This window comes from Dermacentor andersoni, chromosome 1 (genome assembly GCF_023375885.2).
Source record: "Dermacentor andersoni chromosome 1, qqDerAnde1_hic_scaffold, whole genome shotgun sequence".
Lineage (NCBI taxonomy): Eukaryota > Metazoa > Arthropoda > Arachnida > Ixodida > Ixodidae > Dermacentor > Dermacentor andersoni.
Window position 1 is genome coordinate 241,335,059 of NC_092814.1, and position 15,242 is coordinate 241,350,300.

Here is a 15,242-nt window from a genome sequence, read left to right on the forward strand (position 1 = left end):
CCTTTATTTCTGGCCATGAGGCGCTCATTAATGTGAAAAAAAAGAGAAACGTGATTTAGTTTCAATCAAATTATTACAGTAATTAATTAATTAACATTTGGTTTGTTGAAAAATTCAGAACTAAAACTTACCTACAGCATATCAAAAACGCCACTACGAACATTGCGTCAAGTTTCTCGCGTTTAAATGAGCTTTTTGAGGCATCAAATTAATTGTAGCATATATGAAACTTTAAGCATTGCGAGAAAATTTTAAAAGGAACAAAACTAATCGAAAGAGAGAACCACATTTCGTTCTCACGCATTTACGTGCACTAAAATTGACTCCAAAGGCAGGAGTCTCGCCTCCTTTGCTGCCGACCATGATTTGTACTGTGTGAATGACGGCAGCCCTACGTTTTTTGCGAGGCACCACCTATAGTAGCTGCTTGGACTTAACTTTGGTGTCACGGCGCTTTGCCTCGAGCGTCCAATGGTTTACGGACATAGAAACACATGGAAGCGACCATATTCCAACATACATGAAGATTAGAGGAGTTGAGCAACGCTCCTCTACTGTCTTGCGTACAGTTGATTGGTCAAAGTTTAAGAAGGATATGGATGACACATGTCGGGAAGGCCTTTCACACACTATCGAAGAAGCAATCGCAGAGGCATTGAAAACATCCATCTGCTCGCTTACAAAGTCAGCAAGGCGAACATACTTGGACATGGAACTGGAGAGGATGCGTGCGGCACGCCGACAGGTGGAGAGGAGGTATCGGCGCACGAAGTCCGTCTTGGATCTGAGGGCTTCACGACGCATACAAAAGAAAGCCCAGCGTCGCATGGATAAATTGGAAGATAAGTGATGGAAAACTTTCTGTCAGTCGCTTGATTCCCGAAAATCGCTCTCGCATATATGAAGAACGGTTAGGGGTATTCGCTCATCTCCGCATCAAAGGAAGCCCTTTGCTGCTCTGGCCCTCTACCAACTACGCTCGGAACTTCAAGTGGCTGAAGAGTTCTGTGCACGGGTTGCTGGGTCCGTGGCCATCAATACTGACGCAGCATTAAATGACAACCCTGAGACACGTGTGCCAGAAATGAACGTGCTATTTTCACTCGAAGAGCTCGATGCTGCGTTGGCGACCTGCAGGCGTTCTTCGTCACCAGGACCTGATAGCATCACGTATGCTGCCCTATGCCACTTTGGACGTGACGCACGTGATGAGCTGCTCAACTACTACAATGAGTCTTGGCAGAACGGCGCCGTTCCTAAACAATGGAAATCGAGCCGCTTGATCCCCATTCTGAAACCTGGAAAGTCTCCGCTTGAGATCTCATCATATCGTCCGATTGCGCTTTCGAGCTGCGTCGGCAAAGTGATGGAAAAAATGATTCTTGTTCTTTTGGAATGGTACCTAGAACGATTCAACATCTATCCGGACGCCATGACAGGCTTTCGTCGAGGTCGCTCGTCCATTGACAACGTCATTGACATCGTAACCTGGGTCCAAAATCAAAAAAGCCTCAAGCGCCTATCTGCAGCACTTTTTCTTGATATAAAAGGAGCATATGACAACGTCTCCCATGAGGCCATACTGAACTCACTTGAGGCTGTTGGAGTTGGTGGCCGGATATATCAATGGATTCGGGACTATTTGACTGAGAGGCGCTTTTTCTTACAGACTGAGGACGGCCAAACTTCAGACCATTACACCTGCCGTGGTGTGCCGCTAGGTGGAGTGTTGAGCCCTATTTTGTTCAACCTCGTCTTGGTAGGACTAGCGGAGTACCTACCACAGACAGTTCATGTCTCAATATATGCCGACGACATTTGCATCTGGGCCTCTGCGGTGACTCGCCCTCAGCTAAGAGCCAGGCTTCAGCGGGCGGCAACCATGACGGTGTCTTATCTCCGAGAACAAGGCCTCAGTGGTGTCTACTGAAAAGTGCGCATTACTTGGTTTTACGCACAAACAAATGTCATATCCTGTTTCCATCGATAGTCAAGTTGTATCCTATGTGAAGACGCATCGCTTTCTGGGCGTCATCATTGACCGCAACCTCTCGTGGGGCCCTCACTGCGTCTATCTGAAGAAGAAGTTAGTCGCCATTGCTCAGGTCTTCAAATTTCTCTGCGGGAAAAACTGGGGTACACCAGTCCGTTCTGTGATGCAGCTCTACAGCGTACTAGTTCTCGGACTCCTACGTTAGTCTACCAGTGTTGTCAAATACATGCAAGACGAACTTTCGCGCTTTGGAGAGCGTACAAGGTCAAGCCCTGCGCACGTGTTTAGGGCTGCCTCGGTGCACCTCAAGAGCAGCAACTATTGCCATCTCTGGGGACCATATGATCCAGACACACGTAGCTGTCGACTCTCTCAGAGCGCAAATTCGCCATCTGTCAAGGATCCTCGACCATCATTTGGCCTCCCTACCAGCCGAGAGACCTCAAGCGACCTTTTCAATAGTGATTAACGCTCATCAAGAGTGGATACAGTCATATTTTACACCAGCGACGAAGCCTTCATCTCCCCTGTGGTGCTTACGACAACCTCAAGTGAATTTTGCTATCCCTGGAATTACAAAAAAGTCCAATCATCCATCGCCAGCTGTGAAGCAACTTACGCTCCTATTACTGCACCAGATGTATCATGACCGCATACATATATATACCGATGGTTCGACCTCACGTACCAGCTCAACTGCCGCATTCGTCGTTCCAGCCAAGAAGGTTTACAGTTAAATTCAAATTGTCGCACACGACTACATCTACTTCGGCGGAACTTGCAGCTCTCCATGCCGCTATGATATACATCACCGAACAGCCAACAGAGAAGTGGGTCGTATTTTGTGATTGTAAGGAAGCTCTTCACAGTATAAAGTCTGCGTTACATCACAGAACTTACGAGCAGATGATATCTGACATCCGGGAAGTGCACCACCAAGCTCTGGAAAGAGGACACCACATTATATTTCAATGGATTCCTGCTCACTGTGGCATCGTCGGGAACAACCTAGTTGACAAGGCTGCCCGGTGTGCCCACGAAGATACCAAGACGCGTCCAACACCTTTAGCGAGGTCGGACGCTGCGAGGGAACTTCGCCTACATGCACACAAGAAGTCACAAGATCTCTGGATTTCAAGTGCGTTCAATTGCAGATTACGCAAAGTGGACCCCACGCTACGGCTACAACTACCATCTCGCCTTTCCCGCGGCGGAACAACCTTGTTGTGTCACTTGTGGCTGGGAGTGGCGTTCACGAATGCATATTCCTACCGTATGGGAATGGCCGAGAGCCCGATGTGCGACTCCTGTGGGTGCGAGGAAACCATCGAGCACCTATTGTGTTCCTGCCCTCGCTACGATGTCCAACGCCTCTCTCTCTGCGGGCAACTTTACACCGACTAGACTCGAGACCGTTCACCGAGTCAAAGATACTCGGACCGTGGCCACACCCGTCTCTGGCTCGAATAGCGATTCGTGCACTAGTGCAGTACTTGAAGTGCACCGATTTAAGAGACCGTTTATAGTGTCCTTGTGTATGGTGTTCCTCCTACACGTACTGAGTGCTTACTCTCTTCCTTTCTTCCTCTTTCTATTCCCCTTTCCCCCACCCCCAGTGTAGGGTAGCAAACCGGATGCTGTTCTGGTTGACCTCCCTGCCTTTCCTATCCTTGTTCTCTCTCTCTCTCTACGTGCAAAACATAGAGCTCGTGACGAAATCCACGGATGAACTGTGTGAAGGGGCTGCTGTTTCATTTTACGTACGCCACAATGCTGTAAGGTGATGCGAAGAGCTTTACTCGAGCTTGGTTTGGCACCGCTCAGAATGCAATCGGAGCTCCAGTGGATGATCAGTTTTGGTCAATGCACTATGATCTGGGAACATTTAGAAGTGAGTTATACACGGGGAAAATAGAGAATTAAACAGGAGATAAAGATTCCCGTCATGGGATGCCACATCATTTTTTCAAAGAATGGAATACCGAAAATGGCGGTATTAGAAAAAGCGAGTGCCTGTTATCTGTAAGAATGAATTCATACGACGACGAAGATTACGTAATCATACCATTCTGTTTCATCTGGCCTGCTAAGCGCGATAAATTGTCCTTATCAGTACTGGTTATTCAGAAGGACTTCCGAACGGATGCGCCCGGAGTTCTACATCATTGCTTCTGTTTGTGAAGCTAAATATCAATCAAATTGAGGTTCACGAGTGCGTTGCTTTGGCGGCAGGTGTTTTTTTCTGCTGTGTCATGGCGCTCCTGCGGTGTTTCTTGATCTCTTCAAAAGGCCTGAACGAGAACGAATGGCGTTGCCTTGCAGACCACACCCGCGAAGGCGCGGTCCAGACGAGTGAAAGGCTCTTCATGGCCGAACAGAAGGTCAGCGAGTCCTATCAGACGGTCAAGTGCGCCCTGATCAAGCTGCATGAACGGTACGAGGCCTCCAAGGCGGAGCGGAACATCGTCCACCGCTACGCCCTCTTCAAGGTTGGTGCACTTTTCCCCATCGCAGAGCCGCCTTAGCTCAATCAGAGAACTCTGGCTCAATGCTGGGCACGCGTTGGTCGCAGGTTGGTCACATGCGCGGCGTGCGATTCGGCGCCACGTGCGGCGGATTTGGTTGAGAACCTGTTGAGTGCGGCTGCCGATGCGAATGGTCGTATGACCGATCGCACCCAAAATCGCACCATGTGTCTCGGGCTTTGCGCGCACTGTGTTTCTAGGCGAAGGAAGTGTTGAATTTAATTCTGGCGTTTTACGTGCCAAAACCACGATTTGATTATAGGGCACGCCGTAGTGGCGGACTCCGAATAAATTTTGACTGAGATCTTTAACGTGCCCCCAATGCATTGGACACGGACGTATTTGCATTCCATCCCATCGAAATGCGGCCGCCGCTGCCGGGATTTGATCCCGCGACCTCGTGCTTAGCAGCGCAACACCATAGCCCCTGAGCCAGCGCTGCGGGTTTACGAAATTGTGTACTCAAAACACAAATGTACAGTCGGCGTCACCCTTGCGTCGAGCGCGGGAACGGCTGCCGCCGGGCCGCTCCGCAGACAGCCAGCGACGTCTAGCCATGTCTAACGGTAGCTGCTGGGCTCCAGATCAAAAGTGTCTGGACACGCGGGGCAGGCGCACCTACGCACCTACTCTCGGGCCCAGCCACTACCGTCAGACGTCGCTGGCTGGCGGCAGCCGTTCCCGCGCTCCACGAAAGGGTGACGCCGACTGTGGGCAGCGCGCCAGTTTAGCCTATATCGGCTGTGCCACGCCTCTTACACCCATCACCTGCAAGTTATAACGTCGCGTTTGTGATACGTACAGGGTGGAAGCGCTTTAGAAAAGACTGATGCGTTTCGTTTAGAAACCCGGTTCTTTGTCGTCACGGCGGAAATCGACGTCCATTCGTTTCTAGTAGAGTGCGACATGTGTGAAACCGGCCAGTAAAAAAACAAAAAAGAAGCGAACTGAGATTTTGCGGCTTGCCTATACAACGCTCTTGCTGTGCTTCTCCTTGCTCCCGTTTACGGTCCGTTTTTCGGACTCGGTCTCGAGTATATATACCAACTGACCCGACTCTGGTTTTATGTCCGCAGATTATCCGGCAATTTACAGTGATGTAAGTCCAGCTTCTATAGCTGTACTTTCTCAGAACTGCGAACATACACTGCGTTCGCTGCATATAGAATGAGAAAGGGTCACACAGGTGAAGAAGAAAAAAAAAAGCGGTGGCAAAAGGCTCTCTATAAAACTGACGCACCGCTAGAAATGCGAGGTGCTCTACTTTTTTATAACATTGCTTGTGTGATCGTTGGTATAACATTCGTAGTAACGAAGGCTTCTACGGGTGAGAAAGAAAAGAAGTCGCTCCCTCAATTTACCACATCCCGCAGATCCCTCGTGCGTTTCTCGTTATGTATAAAGAGTTACATGCATATATTCGCGGCCATTTACTCGCGATCTGTGAAGCCATCGAATTGTGCATCTCAAGGTAAACTATTAATAAATTATGTGAAATGCTTGAACCTTCGTTTACATGAAGCTGCGGACAACTCGTGCAGCATTGACGGGACTCGGAAGGGCTGTCCAGCGCCGACTTCATTTGTGTCTGTGTTAATTACTTCTCACTCTTCATTCCACGCTCATGACACGCCAAAACATATCTTCTTATGTATATATATATATATATATATTGCAAAGCAGGTTTGTCTTCTCCGCTTATCGTTCTACGTTCCTTAACGATCTTGTCGTGACCGTTCGTAGAAATGTGGTAAAGTGTATTTTTGTAATCATATTAATTACCATACATAACCTTTAACTAGCATGCTTTGCGGCTAACGCGGCAGTAGCATACATTTTTTTGCTTGCGGTAGCGCCTCTTGCCTTATTGCGTTATAGCATTGCAATGCGAGAGCGCTCAAGCGCTCAAGCTATGGGACAAGTGAAACCAACTGGTCGGTTCAAGACGATTTATATGAGAACTCGTCGCCGTCGTTTCGTCTGCCGCTCACGAAAACAGCGACATTACTGCGCCATGCAATTACTTGCGAGTAGACGAAACCGAAAGGCCTGGAACAGGTTGGAGGCATGGAGCAAATAATTATGTTCGTTGGTCCGCTTCAACAGCTGGCCCGTCTGGCCAAACCAGATGGGTATTGAACATACAGCGTTTCGACGCTGGTTAGAGAACGGATCCTGACCACTTATGTTGACCGCATACATGCGATAGATATGTTTTCATGAATAAATGGGCCCTCCCGTTGCGTTTATCCAGAAAATAGCTTGATTTTTCCGTCCTGCGTATAGTAACTATGAGCGCGTAATTACGACGTACTTTAGCGTAAAACACGTCCAACTTAACCAGGTAGTTCGGACGTACTAACGTTGTCTAGCGCACCTCTCATCTTAATGGAAGCATCAGGTGTACCTTTAGCCATATTCTTCGGAAAAAGAAATGATAGTGTATTCGAGTGGCCGCCTGGTCATTGCTACAGTGCCTGAATCAATGCGATATATCGCTGAGTTGTTGGCAGATCCGCGCCGGAGGAAACAGCAACGAGAATGTGAACGGCGCCGGCACGAAACGACCACCGACGAAGAACGTTCCTGCGATGCCGAACGAAAACGACAATCGCGAGCCCGGGTACCCCCGAACGAGCAACGACGCCAGGCTGACAACCATTCCACTCTTTGTAGATGGAATGGCAGCGAAAGAATTTTGCTTTTCGTTTGAGAGCTTTGACTGTCGTCAGCTTTCGCTGCCATTCCATCTTCACAGAGTGGAATGTTTGTCTTGTTTTCATGTTGCCCTACAGTTTTCCCATTGACACTTTTCATCTAATTACTATATTTGAGAAGTTGATTAAATAATTAAGACTAAATATATAATTAGGTGGAATGCGACAAAATAATCTGAGTATCTCCAAGTGACAGCAAACAACATTCCTTGGTTCTGTCCAGCTACGCAACATTTGCATATCTTTAAATATTGAATTTTAAGTCCGTTTGAATTACTCACTTCTAGTGTGGGCAACTGCAACCAAAACCAACATGTCTAGCCTGTTCTTATTATAGAAAGGAATTTCACGTGTAAATGAAAACACACCGTAACTTAGTCACACCGCGCCACTCTTCAGTAAACACCAAATATTAGGTATCAGGGATGTCTTTAAAAGCAAGTTAGCCCTTGTTATTTATAACAAAATGAAGACTGAACCTGATTCATATTCATCTGGCTATCTCCATAGGGAACACCGTTGACTTCCGGCACAAAAATTATCCGAAGGAGAAAACACGTACTAATTATGGTGCCCAAAAATTAACCTATCAATACCAGATATTATAAACCGTAATCTGGTCGTTATACCTATGATAGTGGAAAACATGTCTATACACACGTTAAAAAAAAATATCACCACGTATCTTTTGTCCTCCCCCGCTTATGAACACAATAACATGAGTGTTTGCCTTGCAATGTAAAATGCTTGTTTTGTTTTTGATTTTTTTACATCAACTTAGACTGTGCATTTTTTTTTTTTCGTGTATTGCTTCTATAGCCTGCTTTATGTGCTTGTTTAAAAATTGGTTTTTGCATCACTACACGACTGTAACACGTGTTTAACTCGCTGTATTTGTATTTTATGTTTTGTTTTACCTCTCAAGGTTTCTTTCTTTTTAATTTTTATTATTTGCCCCATTGAGTGGTGTGTCACCTGGCGGGAAGGGTTTTGGACGCTTTGTCAGGCACTATTTGTCTTTTCGTCAATTATCTTGGCAGCTGTGTTTTTGTTTTCTACATAAAGTTGAACTCAACTGAACTTGACGCATGATAGTTGGGACACCCTCTTAAATATAGGCACGCCTTCACTGTGCACGTGAACTATCTGGCCCCTAGACTTTCTATTTTTATCCCTCCTTCCTCAGTGTAGGGTAGCCCAGCCGGACGCCTCTCTGGTTAACCTTCCCGCCCTTTCATGTCTCCTTGTTTCTCTATGCCGCCCTAACGTAGAAACGTAGGGACATTACCAAGTTCTCCCAACTCTAGTAAATTGAGAAGAAAAAAAGAGATCTCTGACAAAATGGCTGCCTCACCCCATCTCTTCTCGAATGCCTCTTGCTCAGTGCGAGAAAAACGGCGGACAATGACATCGCTTCTTTGCTGAACAGGACCAATATTTCTCGTCAAAACAAAAAACCCACGCGCGCTAGTCTGCGTTCAGTTTTCACCCGCTGATGTAACGCGCTGAAATGAACCTTCCTGGCTGTCTCAGGCAACCTTTTGTCTTTTGTGTTCTTTATTTAAGCGCGCTTCTTGAAAGGAGTCGGGGAAGACACGCAAGGCTGTTTCGATTGAATTTCGCTCCCCACAGCACCAAGCTATCCATGCGACAATATTCAGCGAACTCCTTTAGAATCCCTGAGAGATGCGCGGTGAAGTGCTGACGAGCGCGTCCTCGCTGCCGGTCGGATTCGCCGTCTGCATGCGTGCCACTCAAGTTGCAAGCTATTTTGTTGTTTTTAAGGACAGTCGCTTATCGCATAGTTCAGTCAGGCTACAAGTATACCGGCGCGGTGAACTAGTATAGCATAGTATAGAACTAGTATAGAACTAGTATAGCTATTGCCGAGTGCCCCTTCTGCAATTATACGAAAATTATTCTTCGGAAATCGTGCCGAAACATGAACGAGCACTGCTAGCCCTTTCGCTGGCTGCACTTCTCGGGCCATTGGAGCCGTTTGTTCCGTTTATTGATTTGAACGTACACTGGACAAGTTTGTCGCGACTTGAATGGCTTCAACCAGTACTTTATTCTGCCGCAGTCTGAGCGCTTTTCATGATTGAAATCTCGGTAAAAGTAACGTATAATTAAATTAAGACAGTCCCACGTCACGAGACGAAAAAAAAAAATATCGAATTGTGTGCATGGTTGCAGACGTGGGTAACGTACTGCTAAATCGGCATTTCCATCCGCCTTTTGATAAAGTCCAGTGAGACAATCATGCGTTACATTTAATGCAGAGCTGCCGATTTTTCAATGAAAGCGTATTTTACAGCTCGTCATGAGCAGCAACAAAGTGGCATCTTTACATGAGTCGCTGATAGAGAGAATGACGTAAGCTGAAGGTGAGGGCATAACAACGTCACATCCACACCACGGTTGGTCAGTGGTTATGGCGCTGCGCTTAAGTTAACGAGGGGGATGCAGAACAAGAACGGGGGCACCTATAGGCATGCACCGCTATGTGGTGTGCCGTAGGTAATGCGCAATACACGCAACTGCTCGCTAGATTGGAGGGAAAGAACGATGGGCGGTAAAATAGAGGGACTGGCAACATTCCTGACTTCACCCCGTCGCGCGCGAGGAGTCCTTGCAGAGATGACTGGAGCAGAAGCAAACAGGCACTGGCAGGCATAAAAGCACCGATAAAAGGGGCGGTGTAAGAAATATGGCATGGACGGTGATTAGCCAGCCTGCTGCGTACAAACACACTTGTAACGTTCGAGCTCGCACGGTGGCATGCGCCATGTGCAGAAAGTGGAATGCGTGGTCGATGCTCCAGGGAGCACCAGAGTTAGTATCGAATGAGAGCAGCAGAATAAACGCAGCGCAATCTCAATGTAGCTCACGTTGTCGGCTACAATTTGGTCGCACGATAATATGATCAGGTCTCGCCATCCTTATTGCTTTTCTTTTCCTTTTTTATCGTTTGTTTTATTTGAGCGATTGTTTTCTTACCTGTTTGTTTACTTGCGTGTTTATTGGGCATTGTGTTACAAGATGCTTTTCACAACAAATTCGCACTGACTTTCCGGCGCTCGTTCCACATTCACTATCTGTATGTCGCAATGTAGTGCTAAGAGCCTGTGCCTTGGTGCCTAAGCAATTGCAAACGAAGTTAAACGGGATTTGAAATTCTTTGAAGCCGAGCATTTGTAGCTTCTCTGTATAGAATTCGCCGTACTCAATCGGCCACTGTTGTTTCCTCCCCCCCCCCCCCTCCAGCTCCTCAACCCTCATACCCTTTTTCTTTTTTCAAGTGCCTTAGACTGCCTATTTTCTTGCAGAATTGAGTATGAACAGTGTCGACTGGAGATGCGAATTCGTTCCCGCTTTGTTTGCTGGCTGTAGCTCCTATAAGAAAGGAATTCCGGTCCTGCTCATTGCTCGTCTTCCGCGGCTTTTCTCTCTTGCTTCTGATCAGGCGTTCAGTTTCTATCGGTCTTCCCTTTCTGTCTCGCTTATCATGCAAGAGTGAGTAAAACCCATCGGCGGAATTCAGCCCCGAAGGAGGAAACAGCCGCTTTCGTTACCATTAGTTGTGCAAGGCGGATTTTTGTGGGCGGGGTGACCGAATTTGCATTAAATTCACTTCTCCGTCCACCTGCTCCACTTGCGGGGAAGATTAGAGTGGGGCAGATTAGCGCAAGTACAAAAAGAAAGCAACTGCTTCCCAGTCGCAAAGGTGCTGAGTCCCGGTATTTCTGGTGATGCATTTATTATTCAACGGTGCGCTCGCATGTATTCAAGTGGCAATGAAAGCGAAAGTGAGTCGCCCTTCTGTTTGCGTTTATCTTCCTTTCTTCTCTTTTGTGCACTCTGTCTTTTGTTTGTTCTAGCACTGACCTTAGGTCTTTATTTTTTCTCTACGTCCCGCGTGCATCCGCACGTCCTTACGATTCGCTTTGCGAAACGAATAAGACGAAACATGTGCGGACAATTCGACAGTAATGCATCGTATTTGCCTAACTGCGACGGATAAATTAAATCAGTGCGCACTGGTCATTGCGCCGTTACACTTTCGTTATGTGAATTCTAAATACTAAGATTAGAATACGCGAGCCTTAGAAAGCTCCAAAGAATGGAGCTCGTATGTCCTCTCCTGGTGCAACCTTTCTCTTTTCTTCTTTTCTTTTTACACGAAGATCTGCACCGTTGGTGAGAAGTAAGATTTGTTCGATGCAGAAAAGGGTGCACGGCACCACAAACGAAAAGGTGCAGGGGGTGCCAGTTATGGTGTGCCGGGTTGCACCCACTCGCTGCAGGGTTGAAGGGTGTACTGCACCGCGGCTGCACCTTGCCTTGTACCCCGTTCAATCGAGCACGGGGGTTGAGGGTGCACCGCTGCACCTCGGGGAATCGAAGGCCTAGGTGCAGTGCACCGTGAATAGGTGCAGAAGGCGCAGAGAAACTTAGACCTGTAGTGTGAAGCCGAAGGAAAGCAGCACTGCACTCGGCGACCAGAAAAGCTGTTGCACTTTTCAACGATGCGGCACGAATAGAGGGCGTCGTTTCGACCGCTACAGTGAGCGAAGAGCCAAGAGCAAACAGCCTAAGCGGATAGACAGGCTGGCCGCTCCCCGGAGCGCAAAAGAAATGAACCAAACAAAACGACGACGCGACAGGTGTGCGTGCGCTCGCGCGAAAGAAGTGCGCGCGCATAAAAAAAAAGGGTGGCATCATCTCGAACAGCCCGGCATGGCACACAAGTCGATGGACTTACCCAGCATGCCACTTTCCGAAGAGACGCGACTCGCGTGTGGCCATTGTCCTGAAACGCCTGCGTGTGTTCGGGCGGGAGGGAAAAAACGGCGCCACGACAACAGCCTCCCTCCCACCGAGCATGGAACGGGGGGATTACCGCCAGCGGAGGCAATCGACAGAAGACCAGCGAAAGTGTACAGCACAAACACGTAAAACCTTGCGGCACGCCGCCCGACGCTGTATCGAAAACGTGCCGAGCCGTTGGAACACTGACACGCAGGAAAACACGCACGCTATAAGATCTTCCAAAAAGCTAGCGGAAGCTTTGCCCAACTGCGAGCTTGTAGAGCTGAACGCGTTCTCAAGGATTACTAAGCCGGATCTGGAATTGAACGAAGCAGCCGCTTGTCTTATCACTACCTGAGGCATCTCAGGGTTCTTGCGACGCATATTCCGTTAAAGAAAGACGCGCTTCAGTTATACTCTACAGGCCTCTCTAATACTTATCTGTGCACGCGCGTGAAGGAAGAAAAAGACGCAATACAGTTAAGCGTAACCGCCTAACACTGGCACGAGCAGGAGGAGTGTTACAAATTCCGCAAGACCGTGCGACACGTTATGTGAAAACCATGTTCCACTCACGCCTGACGAGAATATTCTGCTATCTGCCAAACAAGCTCTGCGTGCGTGTATGTTCACGTGAGACAGAACAAAAGGGACGGAATATCAAAACAGCAGCGTGGCTAACAAGGGATATTTTCGGTTTGATAATTTGCACGTCAGGATAGAGATGCAAGGATTACACGTAGAAGGAAGGGTCTACCAAACATGAGAACGGATGATCTATTTAAGCAAACTAGAGCAGAACACTATTCTCTTCATGCAGAGTTTTACAGTCAAAGCTGTATATGACTGACCTCCTTTAGTCTTTTTCGGCGTCCGGCAACAGAAACGGACTTAGCGATTTTTAACAAACCCATATACAATGGGTTTTATTGTTTGCTTTGTGTGTGATCACGTACGGGTGCAGTGCGGCGGCGCAGATGTCATAATGCGGAACAGATTAGAACGCTCGCCGTGAACAATAGCGTGACGTCAAGGTTATCGCAGTATATAAGCAGGAGAGGTATCGGTGCTTTTTAAAAACAGCTGCGTTTTGGATGGGGCGGACACGTATAGTTGGTACACTCGAAGAACAACATGCGTACGAGGAACGCCAGAGGGAACAGCAACGAGATTGTAAACGGCGCCGGCGCGACACGACCAAAGACGAAGAATGTTCCCGAAACGCTGAACGAAAACAAAAATCGTGAGCCCGAGGACCTCCGAACGAGCAACGATGCCAGACTCTCAGCGCAAAAAAGTGACAACCATACCGCTCTGTGAAGATGGAATGGCAGCGAAAGCAGCTAGCTTTTCGTTTGAGAGCTCTGACTGTCGTCAGCTTTCGCTGCCATTCCATCTTCACAGAGTGGAATGGTTGTCACTTTTTTTATGTTGCGAGTCTGGCGACGTTGCTGGTGGCAGCGAAAGCAGCTAGCTTTTCGTTTGAGAGCTCTGACTGTCGTCAGCTTTCGCTGCTATTCCATCTTCACAGACTGCAATGGTTGTTTTTTTCTTTCTCTTTGTTTTCGTGAATTAAATAAAAATGCAGTTACAGATCGAAAGCCTCGTTACTCTTTCGGTTTCGAAAATTATCAATGATATGCTTGTCAGTGCAGAGAAAAAATGTCTGCTGGCTATGTAAAACCTGAATCTTTTTCTTCGATAGCGTGATCGTCGTGCAATTGAACTAAAACTTGAGTCTCCGTTTTTCTCTTACCATTTTGTCAATAGAGAGCTTTAAGTTGTGCGCACCCAAAGTTAGGGGACGCAAACCACTGGGCGTACAACAAAAATTCACGCCGAAATTCATCTGGGAGTTGTCTAAGTATGCGTAAGCATTGTCCCAATTGCTCATCTCCACGCAGCCCGGTGTCATTATCAATATTATGATGCTTGATCCGGCCATCTGGGATCTGCGATGGGGATGGTGAGCGCCGACTGCTGATCACTTCGTGTGCGCTAGCTTTGCTCTCGCCGCTTATAGTTCGCGTCGAAGACATACGCACGGGCCTCTATATCTATATGAAAGTGGTCTGCGATGTCGGCAGAGTGCGGCGAGGGCTGATAGCTTCGTGAACGCTGTGTTCTCGCCGCTTAAACGAGAGGCAGTACGAATTCGTTCACTGCTGCGGGCGCTATCTTGAAAGCGAACTTCTTACGCGACGGACGGACGGACGGACGGTTTTCCTCGTTAGGTAAGCATAGAAATGCTTATGTATTTAAAGAGAGCGTCGGAAGGCCTACAGATTAACGCAAAAGTAGTACAAAAGAACGCAAGAAGGCCGTGGGGTTTGGGTACGTAAAGACACTTGGATGCGCTATTTCTAAATTTTACTGTTTCTGTCATTTATAATTCATCGTGCACTTTCTTTTATCCACAATTCTTCGTGAGGCTGAATGCGCGATGACCATCCCGAGCCTACTCTGTCGGCAAAGCCGAGACATTCGCATAACAGACGCGGTGGTACACAGAAAACAAAGTTTAGGTACGTATACCGGGCTGCAATTTTGAGCATGCGTCTCTAATAGCGGGCTGTGCCATAGGAGACAGAATATCGGCACGCTGACTGTCGCCAGGTCATCCAAAAGTTTGTTTTCCTGTGCCGCACGTCCCGCATGGGGTCATCCTGCACAGTGGTCACTGCCAGCGTCTACAGCGACGACCTCCATTCCGCTAACGGCGCTTCCCAGCCAACGGCGGCAGCAGAACAACAAGGCATGCGCGTGTGCACAACCTTTTCGGCAAAACAGAGAAGAGAGGAGGCAAAGCACGAGGACAGCGACAACGGCCAAACGCGCGCACGGCCACCGGAATGCGCGCTTGCTGGAGTCAACGCGCGCGACAACGCCTCCGCCCCGAAGCAGGCTCGGCGCGCCCCGCGCGCTCACGATGGCCACTGCTGTACCGCTGCGCGCGCATTCCGGAGCTGTTGCGCATGCCACAGGCGGCCAAGCTTTCTAGCGAGAATCGTTCAGAGTAGGAACGCATTCCTGGCGAATTCTTCGCCGCACCTGAACCACCGACTTGCGCAGCTCGCGACGTGATGCTCAGCAGTGGCGCGGACCCCGGGGCAGACCGCTCCTCTGGAGCGCTGTGGAGAACACGAGCCGGCGTGCGGAGCTAGAAGGGGACACGCACACGCAGTCACACGCATG

General features: G+C 48.3%; 1 protein-coding gene across 2 annotated transcripts in view; it reads left to right on the forward strand.

Annotated features, from left to right (window-relative positions):
- Positions 1–15,242, forward strand: part of LOC126548101 (uncharacterized) — a 213,227-nt gene that overhangs the window by 99,824 nt on the left and 98,161 nt on the right. The window contains exon 3 of one of the 2 annotated variants that reach the window (XM_055063550.1): positions 4,283–4,482. In XM_055063550.1, coding sequence (XP_054919525.1) covers positions 4,283–4,482 — 200 coding nt within the window. The remainder of the gene's footprint in view (positions 1–4,282; positions 4,483–15,242) is intronic. The other variant, XM_050196212.3, reaches the window with a different exon arrangement.